The sequence below is a fragment of the Hyalella azteca genome, unplaced genomic scaffold (assembly GCF_000764305.2).
Source record: "Hyalella azteca isolate HAZT.00-mixed unplaced genomic scaffold, Hazt_2.0.2 contig1557, whole genome shotgun sequence".
Taxonomy (NCBI): Eukaryota; Metazoa; Arthropoda; class Malacostraca; order Amphipoda; family Hyalellidae; genus Hyalella; species Hyalella azteca.
In genome coordinates, this window is record NW_025931866.1 from 362,491 (window position 1) to 378,370 (window position 15,880).

Genomic DNA, 15,880 nt, shown 5'->3' on the forward strand with positions numbered 1-15,880 from the left:
TTATCAGCGAGAATCGTGCGTGTGGTCCCTGCTATACTACTCTTTTCGAGAAAGTTGGTTGATGGCATCAATTGCTTTCAGTAGTAAATAGTTATGTTTTACACTCCAACTGGTCATCGACTGACGATTGGAATAGTCAAATATTCGACGAATAAAAATATTTATACAAACAAATCCTGCATATCTATCCTCATTCTAATTCCATTGGTTCTCATCATAACACTTGAATTTACTTCGAACATAACCTTGAATTTCTTCTGGTTTTGAGTTTTTGTAAACATACAGTGGTGTGCACTGAGTCCACGAGAACCTCGACAAGTTCTTTCCTATGTAAATTTTACTTTCAAAGAACTGATTAAAATAAAACGAACCGAGACACCCTGGGAATCTGACCCCATTTACGCATTGAATTTGGTCTTGATGCTTATATTATTTATCCAGGAATTGACGACGTAAAATATTATCGCTCAATTGTCTGATAGAAAACCGGTTCGGTGGCATTAACCTGCCCAGGACGAGCTAATGTCGTTGACGGCTTGATATGGGAACCGCGCAAGCACAGCACATCATTATAAACACGTGTGTTGTATCTGGGATCTAAACTTCCATTAATTATTCAAGCTAACCGAAATTTCATCTCTAGAAGCGTTAAGAAGTTTGCTAATAATGCTCCGCCCATGCTAAGTGCTACCGAAAAAAAGCCACTGGAAGAGTATGGTACAAAAAACAGGTCTGTTTACTGAAGGTCAGAGCTCTTCGTGTCTTGCTCTTAACCGGCACGCGCAGGGCAACTTGGTCGTATTTTTCTCAAGTATTTATAGGAATGTATGATGTTCCATTCTTCTACACGAGTATCATTGAAAAATTAAAACAGCTCTTGAAAGATCCAATAAGCAGGGAAGCGAATAATGATTGCGGTTTGGAAAGATTCGGAAGTAATTTGCATGCATATTTCTTGAGCGTCAATTGGTCATATGAAAAAATATAAGTTCAAATGTTTATTTCATTTTCCTCCATAATAGAAATGATCTTATTTCAACGTAGTTTATTTAGACGCAGGGAATCTAAAAGTTACCAATGTACTAAGACGCAAAAGGTGTAAATAAAATAAAAAAGGCGTAGAAGTATTGCATCAAGATGAATCTCCAAAGGAGAACTCGAGTAACCCTGAGCTTGAAAGCATCCTGCCACGAATGCAGGGATCAGTCAGTCATGGCTGCCCGTAAGATCTCTCTCTAGAAATCTAGACGCCAAGCAACAAGTTTTTCTGCGAAGACATCCTCCTCTGCTTATCACCGCGGTATTTTTTCGCCGTCTGGTTGGTTTTTAGGATAATGAACATAAGCCCCGAATTTGCGAGGCCATGGGAGCGGGCGAACACCGCCCGGCGGTACAAGGCTTCAATTTTGTTACCGATAATTTAACCTTGAATTTTCAGGATCGGCAAGCAGAACCCGAATAGTTTTTCTGTATCAAACTGCGTATGGAATCTATATCTGTGAACTGCATACTAGAACTTCTATGCGCTTCTTTTACTCTAATTGATTATGCACCTTAAGTTCGGAGATGAAATGTGGAAACAAATCTTTTGGTGCGTTAACTAATAACTCCAAATAAGTCATCAGTCGGTCAAATCGAAAGCTATGTTCATATAGAATAATAATATTTATTAATCGAGGAAACCCTTCAACATTTGCTTCTAAATGTATTTCCCATTGTGTTTCATACAACCGTATCTCAGTATTGGGAGGTGTCTTCTCCCTTTCCATTTTTCATACTATTCATACTATTTAAGATCGTAAACACGAGAAGAAATGCTGATTTTTTAATTTTATGCCTGCCATTAGCGATATTAGATACATGCTCGTATAAATTGTTTTTTTCTATATTTAATATATCTTATATTGCCCATGAACTTGTCAATAAAAGTGACGTCATTTTATAAATGCAAAAATTCTGTTTATCACTAATATGAATATATTTTCAAAATTAAGCCCAACTCACTAACACAAACTCGGCTCCGAAAACAGTACCTGTAGGTACCTGTAGTGCTGCTGCAGGCGTCACATCGCATGCTGAACATATGTCGTTTAGAAGCCATTGACTTAACTACCCATCAATGCCACCCCATAGTCGATTTTCGCCCATAGACATTCTATCCTTACATATTTTTTGTATAGTTGCATCGGCCTATGTTTGGTATATTATAAGAAGCAGCTCTTGTGAGGAATGTTGTCACCAGGATGTCTTGGAAGTGCAGGTTTTGAGCGAATTCAATGTCGCGCAAAGACAGCCTGAATTAGAGCGTCGATGTTGCGCCCCTCAATTCAGTTTTTTCTCTCATAGCTGCGTAGTTCATGAGCTCAACGGCCTAGTAATGATAGGACCTAATCAAGTAATTGTTATCGACTAATAAAACAGATAGTAACGATCCATTAGGAGAAATATAGAAAGATGTCGCCAATGCAGTAAATGAAATGGTTCAAATATTTATGTTTTACACACATCGACTCATGTCAAAGGGAGCACAGCCGTGCACCACCAGTTTTGTGCACCAATAAGCCCTGAATCGAGCTCCTAGGATCTTTCCGGACATCCACCAATCAGCCGTGAACCACGTACTCGGCTTTGTCTTCCTCCGGCCTCGCATAGAACCTGCCGTGCACCACCTGGCCGCAGATCAAATCTGACTTCCGGGCATCGTTAAATTACGTAATTTTGCGTTCACCGCATCTGAGCTGAGGTTTCAAATAGCATAGTTCTTTTCCAAAATTTATCGTCCTTCGACAAGTGGCCGTTCGACCGAGGGCTGGTTCGACCCACGGTCTAGATACGGACGGCTTGAAGTGTTGAAGGCTACGTTCCGGAAGGCAGGAATCATGATGGTCCATTACATCCAGGGCAGTTGTGGTCTTCGGCAGGCGACCCATGTCAAATTGTCTTTCCCCAAGGCAAAGTTGTTTGATTTCAAAGTCAACTGCTGAAATCATTATCCAGTTTTAGGAACTAAAAAATATGAAATAAATATTTCTTCCTAATGACTATGCAAATATAGCTTACCCGCTGTAGCAATTAACGGCTTAAATTAGTGCAAGACTCAACTCGATGGTCGTTAAGGTTTTTTACGTCCAACGAATATAATTAGACAAGTGTCCCATTTCAGGTACGAAGTTAGTGTGCCAGCTATATGCAGTGGTAAAAGTTCCAACCATCCAATATGTCGACCATCACTTCGATCGACCACAGGTTGAAATTTTTTTGTGTATGTCTGCAATTTGAATGAGTACAATTTTTGATCATAAAATTCTATAAATTAATTCTAAATTACAATATATCGCAGCACGGAACCATGTATTAAAATCTTTCTATTTATAACACCTTAAATATTTACAATGCCAAATTTTACTGCTGCAATCGTTTAAATGAAAATCGGCAGCGATTAAGCGTTCTAGTCAGAATCGACAGTTAGTGAAGCACGTGTAGATAAAAAAGTGTGAGTATAAATAGTATTTTATTTCATTAAATCAACTCTAGTTTTTCCATGGGCTCGGAGCAGAAAAGATAATTTTTCGAGTATTTTTATGTTTGTTTTTTGAATAAATAATGGGCGCAAATGAGAAGCCTTGTGGTCTGGTGCAAATTGTAGTTGAAATTCGAGTTTTTTGCCAAAATGAAACCTTGTTAACATTTCACACAAAATGAATTTTTCTATAAAGTATTCTCAAAGGTATACTTATAACAGCTATAGTAACCGCTTAATTATCGTCCGATAAGCGGTTACAATTTTCCCTTGAATTTCAGTTGTAAAACCCCGTTGGGTTAAAATTTAGCTAATTAAAATTGGTGCTCCTCACTGTTATAATTTAGAAAGCCGCTTAACTTCTATTGTGTTTGATGATAGCTATGTACGCCATAGGAATTTTTTTTCGCATTCCACCCTGGTTTTGGTCACGCTAAATATCTAGAGGAGTTGATACCCGCTATCCAAGCAATTAGTCAACTAACGACTTGCAGGAGTCTCTGAGCGTTAATTGTGATTGTCGAATATTAAGGCGAGTTGATTCACATTCAATGTTTATTATGAAATTACTTTTTCCTGTGCATATTTTTTGGCCTGCAGTAATTTTGATGAATTTCGACAACTTATAGGTATTCATATAAACAAAATATAATACGACACATGCGAGGGCCAAATTTTCCGAAAACATAAGACAGACGCCAATCAAACGACGAACCTTCAGACCATTTGATGCACCCGCAAAGCAGGCAATTAAATTAGTATTAGGACAGGACACGTATCTCTGAACTAGCATGATAACTTTTATTTTCTCTCTCCGTCCTGTAGTATCGCACCACACTCGTTCTCTAGGCATGCTCACACCTCGTACATGATGAGCACACTTCTTGTTCACAGCGAGAAGCCAATAGGAATTATTTCTTAAACTCGCTTGTTTCTTTCCCCCAGCCCTCCACCCCACCCTGTCAGGCCTCGGCACGCGTCTCAAGGCGCGAGCGACTCCACGCGCCACACGGAGTGCCATCAACCGCCGTGTGACAAATTCTTGCGTTTTGATGACGCTCTTTGATCGCTTAATAATTAATGTTCGGGGCACAAGAAGAAGCACTTCAGTGATAAGCACCCAAGAAGCGTCGTATCAGTTAAGTTCGTACAGATACGAACTTGGGCAGACAGAATTTCTTTGAGAGTCCGGACCGTCGGTAGCACTTGTGGGCGGGACTCGCGCATCGTTTCTTGCGTGAAGCGTCGGTGGGGTTTATCGCGGTTGAGCAGTTGTGCCGAGTGCGCCACGGGGAGTGAGTGTGAGGTGCAAGCAGCCTCCTGTGCCAGCATGTCTTCTCTTGGAGGACATCGACTGGTCCCCATAAGGCCTTCCCCTCAGAGGGGAAGCGAAGGAAAACCCCCACCGTTCGTTTCAAGTGCCTCTCAGTCACCTAATGGGTTCACTCCTCCAAATATATCTTTCAAACGCAAGTTTTCAGACGACGAATCGGACGATTCTGACGCAGAAAGCTGCAAACGTAAAATAAATTTTGCCGTAAATTATGTCGTGTCGCCCCAACCTGTTTCCATTTCTAGAAGAAATGCTAGAGAAAGAAACAGAGTAAAGCAAGTGAATAATGGTTTTGCTGCACTTCGCCAACACATCCCCAGTGCTGCTAAAGCCAAAAAAATAAGTAAAGTTGACACCCTGAAGCAGGCCGTCGAATATATTCAAAACTTACAACAGCTGCTAGCGGAGAATGATGAAGCCCTAATAAGAGAGCAGCAACAATATATGAACGGCTACGCTTCCGACATGTCAGATTTCTCCCAGGACAGGATAGGGAACGAAAGCCTCCAACATCAGACAATGCAAAATATTTTTGCAGGAGGTTCTAATTACATCTTCCAGCCCTATAGCCCTGATGACGAAAATATTTCCCCGACATCTTCTTTTTCTGACCAAAACTATTCTCCTGAGCCACATAATTTTTCTTGTTCGCCTCTTATCACAGGAACTAAATTCAATTTTTCAAATCAACTGCCAGTTCAAGAAGAAATTTCGTCGACCGATAAATTTACTCCAACCAAGCAACCCATGAAATTTATGACATCTCCTTCGGTAGAGTCCAGTCCAAGTATGTTGAATAATTTTCAAAAAATTAGTAATCAACAGAAAGGTATTTATCGGCAAGCAATAGCCAGTTCACCCAAACAATTTCATCGGCCTCCAGGTGCCCCAGGAAATGAGCTTTATACAGTCTCCTCTGGAACATCATCAAAAGAACTATGCATTAACAATCAGTATGATGGGAGTCCTTCAAAAGAAATCTGCGATTCTCGTCCTGACCTCTTATCGAAAGAAATTTACCCGAACAGAGAGGGTAATCCAAGGGAAGACTGTCCATTACTCACGCAAGAGAATTCCCCTAAAGCTATGTATCCAAGAGAGCAAGTCAATTCCTACAACAGGAATGGACCACAATCAGTTCTTCCTGTGGCGTCGGATCCATTCCGTGTGAATCCTACAGGCTTGAAGGGCTCAAATATTGTGCACCACTACAGCTTGAGCGACAAATCAATAATTAACAATATGAACATAAAATATTTAGTGAATTCAAACCCACTGGCAAGAAGTGTCAGAGTTCCATTGATAATGGACGATAACAAGAATTTTAGTAACTCAGTGAACACCCGTGTGATAAAACCTATGCAAACCATTTATGAGAACAAGCAGTTGGAAAATGGAATGAACGCCACTGTCACAAAAGAAATGGTTGTTGATGAGAACAAGCCGCTCACGACGGCCGTGAACGTGATTAACATGGAGCCCGTGCCTGTATGCAAGCCGTTTCTAAACGCAGTGATACCAAGTATCCACAAGCCTAAATCAACAAATGAAAACAACCAATTTATCGATATCCCTACAAGAATGAAAATACCGGTAACACCTCAAGAGGGCGATTGCCCAGTTCTCTCAGGGGATCTTCCTCCTGAACATCTAACAGACATCGACTGTGCTATGGCTTCGGGTTTTCCGTCCTTTGAAAATATTGATGAAGTATACAACGTCATCAATCCAACCTCACCCTTAGTGGAAGAGGACTTGCTAGACGCAATCGACTTGTGGGAGAAGTGCTAACAGGATGATGCAGGTTAGTGAATTATTTTTAAAGTGGTTAAGATAATGTTTTGATAACAACTTTTCCTTTTACTCTGCCTTAAGGCGTGGTACATAGACTTTTGATTTCACTCTGCCACAAAGTGTATATATATTTCATGAGGTTAAGATAATTCCTTGTTAAGTTCTTTTTCATTATGCCTTAAGGAGCATAATTATCTTTTGAACTGTGTCGGATATTTCGAATGTAAATTTTCGTCGAAATTTGCTGCTTTTCTGTTTTGCAAAGACTTTGCTAGCATAATGCTAATTAAATACTCGACCGATTTCTGTTTGGTCTGCTAGTTCAGTAAAAATCTATGGATTTGAATACAAATATTTCGATGCATAGATTACATACACGCACATACACGCATACACACACAAACACATGCTTGATCACTCACTTTATTTTGTGTAAACAAGAATGATTAGTTTATGTAAATTATTTTGTGTTTTCTACATCGCATAAGATCTTATTTTCTTCTCGCGCTGAAAGGGAATCTTTTAAGACGTCTTATATTTATCTACTCCTAATTGATATTTATGATGTTTATAACGTCATAATTAACGAATGACGTATAACATCTACTAAACATTATCAAAGTCAGGAAATTTATTATAATATTTTCCTTAATACATCAATCTCTGCATTTTGTGCATAATATACGAATATAGATGGTAGGCCATATCCAATTAAATCTTGTCCCAAACACCTCGAAAAAAGCTGTCAGGTTACCCATTTCTTATGATCAAATCAGCTGAATTTCGCGGGGAATTTTACAATTTTGGTGAAAAAACAGCGATGCTGTCAAGTTCAAGTCCAAGTAGACCTAAGACAAGGTACATTTCAACCGCTTTGGCGCCTAATGAATTTGGCGGAGATATTTAGATAAGAAAACCGGATTGCATTTTTTATCGATCTAATTTTTTCATGCATTGGAGTAGATAAAACAGAATTGGAGATGCATCTCAATTTTATGCACTAAAAGAACCAATTCAGACCAGAGATAATAATCACCGACCGCGCCTACCATTAGTGTTGAGACTGTTGATAAGGCAAACATTTTTTCTCGAATGTTTCAAGTATTTTCACAGCCGCCTTATAGCTAAGCTGAAGATGTGACGTCTTTCTTCCTAACGACAGATCACAAGTTGGAATTCTCGACAATGAAAAGTTTGAATAACGATTCTAAATTTTTAGTTTTTCGTGTTAGGAAAAACTCCGCAAATGAATATAAAATGGTAGAAAATATTATTTTTGTAGCCGTTAAGCACAAGTTTTTCTGTTAATTTCTACTCAAGGAAGGCTTTTGGCGCCAAAGTTTTTCATTTAGTCTGTAATAAAGAAACGTTTAGCACCAAAAGAGTCCGTATTAAATTTATCACCGTATCAACGATTGAAGAAATTTCTTTTGTACGAACTATGAGGAAAAGCATTCCTCTTTGCAATACCAAACCTAATTGAGGGCTGCTCACTTCCACTGCTCAATTTTCGGCAGAATAACAAACATGGCAGGCCAGCGTCTTCACTATTGCAGCTGTCTGTGCCAGTCCTCTGCAATTGTGTGGCTCGCATCACCTTTATAGTTCAATTAAAGCGTGTTTATGCGTCAAACTCGAGTCTTGGCTCAGCGTCGCGTCGTCTCCTTTATGTTTTCTGAGCATTCCAGGCAGAGGCTAATTTACCTTGAATTTTGCCTAATAAAATGAGCTGCGCTTATGATTTATGAATGATACGCAGAATATTGACACGCACGAACTGCGAGAAATTGAGAAATTCTTTGCCGTCGACTTGAAGTTCGTTGATTTGGTTTATGCGTTGTTGAGAAGAAAAATTTCAAACTGTGAATATTAGTAATTTCATTCGAAAGTTATCCCATCTTGAAATTCGATTGCGAGTTAGAGTCAGTCTGCGCTTAATATTTTGCTAAAGCTAACTTGATTTGAACGTCCAAAAACATTTTATTCATCCCTATATCTCTCGATTTCTATTCATCATTTAATTGGCATAATTAAACAACTGTTGATTAGTTGCATTAATGAAAAGATTCATTGAAAATATGATGCTTATGGTATTCAGCATATTCCTGCCACTGCGTTACAGATGTAAATAATAATGCAAGTGATGCCAGTGCCGACGTTCGCTCATGCCGACGTCGTGTGCCTTTTACCACCGTTTCATCCAAAGGCGATGCCGAAGTCGATAATAAATGGCAGCGATGTTCGTACACTCTCTTCACTATCGCTTCATCCATATCAACCCATAAGCGATGCTAATGTTAACAATTAATGGCAGAGATGATCAGACGTGCCGACGTTCATGCGAAACCGACTTGAATGCAACCGGCTGCCTCCATGATCGGCGCCGTGCATGCACGCAATCGAGTTTTTTGCTTCTTTGTTTTAATTTTATTTGTGCCATTGCACCTGCAGCCTTGCATATACCCTCCCATGCCTTGCATTTTTGATCAGGCTCTGGCCACGTAATTCATGTTTCCCTGCAACTATTTAAAACGAAAAAAACTGTAGAATTTCAAGTACAATTTTCCAGCTATTATAGCGCTTAATCTTCATCAAGTAATCAAGAATAAATTGATCGAATATAGGACGCAACTTTCCTTGTGAGTTTGAATAGCTTAATTCCATCTTAATTCCATATAAGTCATTTGTATTCTCTAGATTAGATAGAAACATCCAGACCACGCGGAAAAAAATATAGTTAAATTAAGACCGCATCCTTATTATTGCTGCAGCAATTTTCAAGTTTATCAGTCATTCCTCGATTCTTTTGATCCATATTTGGTGGCGTCCAGTTTTTGCATTCTTCAAGAGCACTCATCATCTTCGAACAAAACCTGTTTCGGAAATAATTGCTGGGCCACTTCGCTTCTGTCAGTCTTGGCATGGTCAATCATCAAACTCAAAGTTCTTTTATTTCTTGAAACACGCAACTTCGAAGTAAGTGAAGGCTCCTATGAACGTAACTGCCGGTGCATAGCAGTAACATATATCATTATGCAAATACGACCAATGCTAAACAAAACCCAAACCATTGATATTGCACTCCGAGAAAATGGATAATAGTACATACACAGGTTCTATTTAAAGCTTGTACTTGAGTATCTTTGACACAGAATTATAACTGTTCAACCTACTTCGATCCAACGCTGCATTGAAGCTTATGGTATATATAATGCGCGGCCTTCACAATACGCAACTTGACTCAAAAATTTGTTCGTTACTTGGACATGATTTGTTCGAAATTAATCCGTTCTATTGTAGGATGGTATAGATGAGCCTTAACAGTAATTTTGGGAATAAATAATTGTAAAAACTTACCTTAATTTCTATTCCTAAAAAAATTATATTAAATGGCGTAAAAGCCAATTGTTCTAGGCACCGACGTAGATCAATGCTTGGTGCAATAATTTTTATGTTTCATTACAATGAAGCATAATTGTTCGCGCTATTCATAAAAATAGTTTGACCTTGTGCGAATTTACCATATAAGTATTTTGCGAAAAATTTCTTTCACTCGTGAGTTATTTAAAACAGTCAACTTTATTTACAAGTGACCTAGAAGTAGCGTGAACTCTGCTATTCTTGCCATGTTTTGAACCTACCTCATAAATTTCATTATTGAGGAGTTAGATTACCGATCAATGAGCTCATTAAGAAAGCATGCTGTTGTCAGTCAGTTCCTAATCAGCATTAATTGCCCAATTAGTGTTAAATTATTAGTTTATCATCTTGTATATGGCAGGCAACGATAATAATATTATTTATCTTTATACGAATACAAAATTGCTAAGTGCCCAATAATATTTTTTCTTTCTTTTGTCTAGCGTCATTACAAAGGGCAAAAATTGTACGCTAAATTCGCCGTTTTAGGCAAGAAGCAATTTACGGACTTGTCTGCTGCTGTTGCTTCTCACTGTCCGGTCCATACGTACACGTGCCTTCATATTTTCGTTAACGTGGCTTTTATATTCTCGTACACATGTCTTTAGTATTTTCGAACACGTGCTTTAAAGACGTATCACCAGTGGCGTAGAATCAAGTAACTAATGTGCATAAAAAAAACTCGTCTCTCCAACTATATATTATATGTGTTATTTTAACTCGACGCTGTTGAATGAACTATCAGATTATAAGAGTAATGCAAAATATATTTATCTTTAATAGGTTTAAGTATGTCTTTCGTAATCGATTTAATTAATTTTTGCCCATGCGATCTCTTCATTATGATTGATCAGGTAAATACGAAGTAAATGCCCTCGAGATCCTTCTAACTTCCACAGTGTAACTTTTCTGTGCTCTCATCATCACCAAGGTCATTATTGAAGCTAGAAAAAGTTAGTATTCACCTGTGATCAAATTCGATCTAATTCGATTCATCTATGATCAAAATTGCACTAAGCGATCAAATTCCGTGAATATTTTTCTTTGAGGAAAATGGAATAAACAGATTGAAATTTACAATGGAATGTGATCGTTAATCAAAATGAAAATCAACGGTCTTTAAAAATCAAAGGGAAGAATTTTCAAGAGATAAATCCTTCCATCAGGGCTTTACAACGTTCGAACCTTGAGAATATCGTTCTAACCGTCGCACGGGTTTGTTCAAGATGGCGTTTTTACGAGACTCTTCAACGAACGTTGCTTTCAGAGCCATTCACCGAGTTTCAGCTACCAAGCAAGTCCGTTATTTGAGAGTATCAAGTCCACACACAGCCATCCTTTCCGCTCTTCCGCCCGACCATTTATCCCACGAAGCAAAAACCTGCTACACACAAGGATAAAAAGCCTCTCGCCGCACAGGAAATCGTCCTTCCCGTGCCGCCTTTTCTCTTTTCACTCAGTACGTTCACTAGGGTTCACTCCTGTCGTTACTATAATCACTATACCCGAGAATAATTTTGTAGATTTCTAAAAATCTCGCTTTTGAAGTAGTTTTTGAAATGGTTAATACGCAAAATTTCTTTAACTTATACTGAAATTGGTCATCCGAAATAATTAGACTAACTCGTCAATCCTTCGTAATGTAACGATACTAGAATTCAGTTCCATGGCAACTCTGATCCTAGATCGACCAACCTTGATGGCTCTACCATGCGTGCTGCGTGCAATTGGCCGTGAAACTGTCGTGTGGTGTCATTGGCCGCCGCGGTACGATTCACGTTCCGCTGTGTGAACCTTAATGACACGACATGCGTAACGCAGCGATACTAGCGTCAGGTAATTCGGGTGTATTATTTCGTTCATTTTACTTCGCTATTCAGGTTATGATATTAAAAATGTTTTTTTTAATGAATCATTTATTGAAACATAAAACTCACTTTTTGCGCATGACATTGAAAATGTATTTATGCAGAGATACAACGGCGGCTCTGTGTATGTATATTACCAAGCATCCTAAAACGTGCTTCAGTTTTTGTTCTATTATTCAAATGAGTGGGGCTTATTAATTCAGGCTTCGTTACAGATGTAGAGTTTGATCAGTAGCCTGCTCAATCCCAGGACAAGAATAGCCCATGAAGCAGAATATTAGAATATCCATGAACCCAATATCTGTCATGCTCGAGGCAAAAGCAGGATCCCAGCGTTGTGATTTATGCCTTTAAACTTCGGATCTGCAAATACCGATCACGGCAAGAATTTTGATCGCTGTTAACTGCTTTGATTTGTGTTTTTTGCTCTTTGAACAATCGAATAATGACAAATGATTGTGCATATAAAGCGAATAATAACTACGTCCGTTTATTTTTTATTTATTGCTTCGTAAGGCATTCATAAACTGTAGGTTTGCCTCTATAGTTACAGGCCAAACATATGTATAAATGAATATTTACTTACTGTCCAGCTGGCAGGCTGTTGTGACATGATCATTTTTTGTTGATCAATTTTCTACATACACGCGAGGAAATCTCATTCATATTAAGAAAAATATTCCTTAAAGTCGGAGCATTGAGAATAATTTTCAAGCAGGTCGAGTGTTAAAGTCTTTGTCAATGTGCATCCTGCGCATATAAATGGAAACAGATTTTGAAAGTTTCAATGGAGGATTTTTTATCAGCTTTCTCCCTTTCCTAGATTTAGTGTCCTTATTTTTCCATGGCATTAAAGCCACCATAAAGGCGACGACCCAACTCAGGTACAGAGGAGCACAAAATGACTCTATTTTGGCCGATCCAACGGCTCAGATTTGAAGGGCTGATGCATCATCGCATCCCCATGGAAGAATTTTCCAGGCAAGGCCCTGATAGGCCGAGGCGCTCGAATAGAAATTAGTTCTTTTGAGAGACGGGAACGCTGAGAATGGCATGTAGGATCGCCTTAGAATTCCTTTATTATGCCACGCATTGCCGGGACTCGGTCCCATGGATACAAAGGACGTCGTCGTCCATGTGTGGCACGCTTACCTTTAACTCCGAATCTTCGGTCGCATCCACAAGATTATTGAGGAACCAGCCAACGGATGTCTTCAAAATATTGAATTTTAGGATATCACTAACGAAATCTTCATGATGGAGGTGGTTAATATTCAAAATGGGTTGAAAATCTATGGCTTGGCGAATTTAATTTCAATTGCACGGCAGCGGGCATAATAATGCACGTATTGACATTGTTGAAGTTACAATCATTACTCATTAATACGTGCTGAATGAGAGCACCAGGTTTTTATCAGAAATTTTGAGGTACCACATTTTTAAGCATAACCATCATATGCAAAACCATCTTTCTGTTTTATGCTCATCTCCGTACTATTGTAGCACTTATTTCGTCTAAATAAAATTTTTTTAATATTTTATACTGTAAAATGTGAAACAACTGTGAAGAAGTCTTACAGCAATGGACTTTTCATAACTCACATTCTTATAATTTACTCTTTAACACTAGATATCGGCTCTAATTCATAATGATTCCTCTATTTCTGGAAGCTACATATATATTAGGACAGTTGTGCTACATTTGATGGTATTCTTAAATTTAACGGGAATGTGTCACTGCATCGAAAATGACACGGCAACAATCGTAAAGCATTAACTAAGTGTGTCATACATGATACATCGCCCATGTAATACGTATTCACACATATGTATGTTACCCATCCCTGACGCAGAAAATGCAGCTTGGTTTTCATTCAAAATTTTCTTCATTAATATTATAGAGGCTCGGGTGGTGGAGAGTTTGAGATCTCATTCTTCCTTCGTATGAACCCTTATAATTGAAGGTCGCCTTATAAGACGGGAACTGAGCACTAACAATAATTTTAATATGCATCGTCTTTAATTAACTTAGCAATAAGTTGATAGAAATAAATCAATAAATAGAAGCAAGTGCTCGATGGGTTTTTAGAGTAAGCAAGCAACAATTGTAAGCAGGGTATGTGATTGCTTATTATTTCGGATTTTATTTGTTACGTTTAGTGAAGATGACAGGATGCCAGGAAGAAACATGATAACATCGCTCGCAAGTTACAAGAATTTCGAATTTCTGTGAATGTTGGATTTAACCAAAAAACACACTTGAATAAAAAAAAAAACACTTCACTATTATTTTGGTAGCCGAAATTTGGAATACGAATCGTGTCATCATAATATATCGAAGATTTGCAGCCTAGTTAATCTTTAGTTACGTACAATGGAACAACCCATTACAAGATCCCAAAGTATTTTTGACTTTTTTATGGAAAAATTTCATATACGCACCATTTATTTAATGATTAAATAACCTCCTGTTGCAGATAATTTATATGAATTCATTACAGGCATGAATGATTTTGTTTTTGTTTATTATTCCTAAAATGCTAACAATTTTTCCTCTTCTTTGCAGGCTGAAGCGAACTGCAAGAAAGAGTCTCATCATCTAGTCACATCTACAACTTAAAAGACAGCAATTGCTCCTGCGTTGCAAACTGCGAGCCAACAGAATTGACGGTCGACTGGTCTCTAAATGACACCTATATTAATAGTTGATCATTTGTAAGCAACATGTAAGGAGGCGATGTTAAGCGCCACCTGACTAATAATATTATTAGTTTTACCTGGACCTGAGAACAAGAATTTATTGACTAAGTGGATGAGGGATAAGTAAGACACCCCTGTCCAGAGAACTTATCTTGATTCGCGCTGGATACATGAGAGTTACATACATACATTAGAGTTATAAGGCTAAGACGTCGACCGTTACGTAAAAGTAGCTCTAACATGAGTTACATATAGCGGCGTACTTGTCAGTTACTGGGGGGCCTTACTAAGGTTCCCAGCCCTTTTATAGCGTCACGACTTCCTCCCACTACTGAGGTCTTGATCGCGTGATCTGTTATGTGATGTTGTCCATGCTGATTCAGGTCTAGTACTTTTCCATCCATCTCTATAATGTCTAGTGAATACTGAGTATCAATTACAGATGATCTTATCTTAGAATATAATTATAATGAATATAATGGGACACCTGATTTGCTAGATAGAAGCTAATGCAGGTTTTGTTCAAGAACAGAGAGTTTCTAAATATGTATACGCTTAGGTTATTGTTGGCACCAATGATTATTATCATGATATCATTTAGTGAGATCTAGCTATATTTTACTAAAAAATTAAGAAAACATTACAACGCCCAGCAATTAATCTGCGCTTACAATGCCTTACTTTCATATGAACTTAAAACCGTACTCGAAATGTGCTGGCTTAAACCGCCTCCTAGTTAATGCATATTTTGTGCCACATCTCTCTTTTAAATGTTGCAAAAACTCAAATGTGTCTAGTTAAACAATACATGTACGGCTTATTTTTTCCCAGAGGTTCTGAAGAGTCCACAACCTCTTTATATGTTTTGAAGAATGTAAGCTTTTAGTTTGTTACTTCAATTTGTTTTGTTATTGCCAATTCATGTCAGGACTTAATACAATCATTATAAGAACGTCCTGCAGAAGAACGGCTTCAGAATTTATGTGCTCTTTTTATGGTCTATCACTGAGAGAACGCTTGCAAGGGTTTAGGCTAGTGGGGAACCACGCTGCCGGTTCGCTTTATTCTAGTACTGATTGTTTGAGGCATTATTGTTGTGGAAGCATGAACCATTTTTTCACATGTCTTCATTTTCTTTTTATTCTCTTACTCGTTCATCTTTTGCAACGATCGGTTCTAACACCACAGTTGTGTTTGAACTGTGTATCCAAGCATCGACTCCCATGATATGCAATCTTAGTCTAC

General features: G+C 38.3%; 1 protein-coding gene across 1 annotated transcript; it reads left to right on the top strand.

Annotated features, from left to right (window-relative positions):
* The first annotated feature begins 4,793 nt into the window (after positions 1-4,793).
* LOC108683181 lies at positions 4,794-14,965 on the top strand. Its single transcript, XM_018172471.2, has 2 exons — positions 4,794-6,657; positions 14,502-14,965. The coding sequence occupies exon 1, from the start codon at positions 4,851-4,853 to the stop codon at positions 6,642-6,644; it is 1,794 nt and encodes a 597-aa protein (XP_018027960.1). The 5' UTR covers positions 4,794-4,850; the 3' UTR covers positions 6,645-6,657; positions 14,502-14,965.
* The last annotated feature ends 915 nt before the right edge of the window (positions 14,966-15,880 follow it).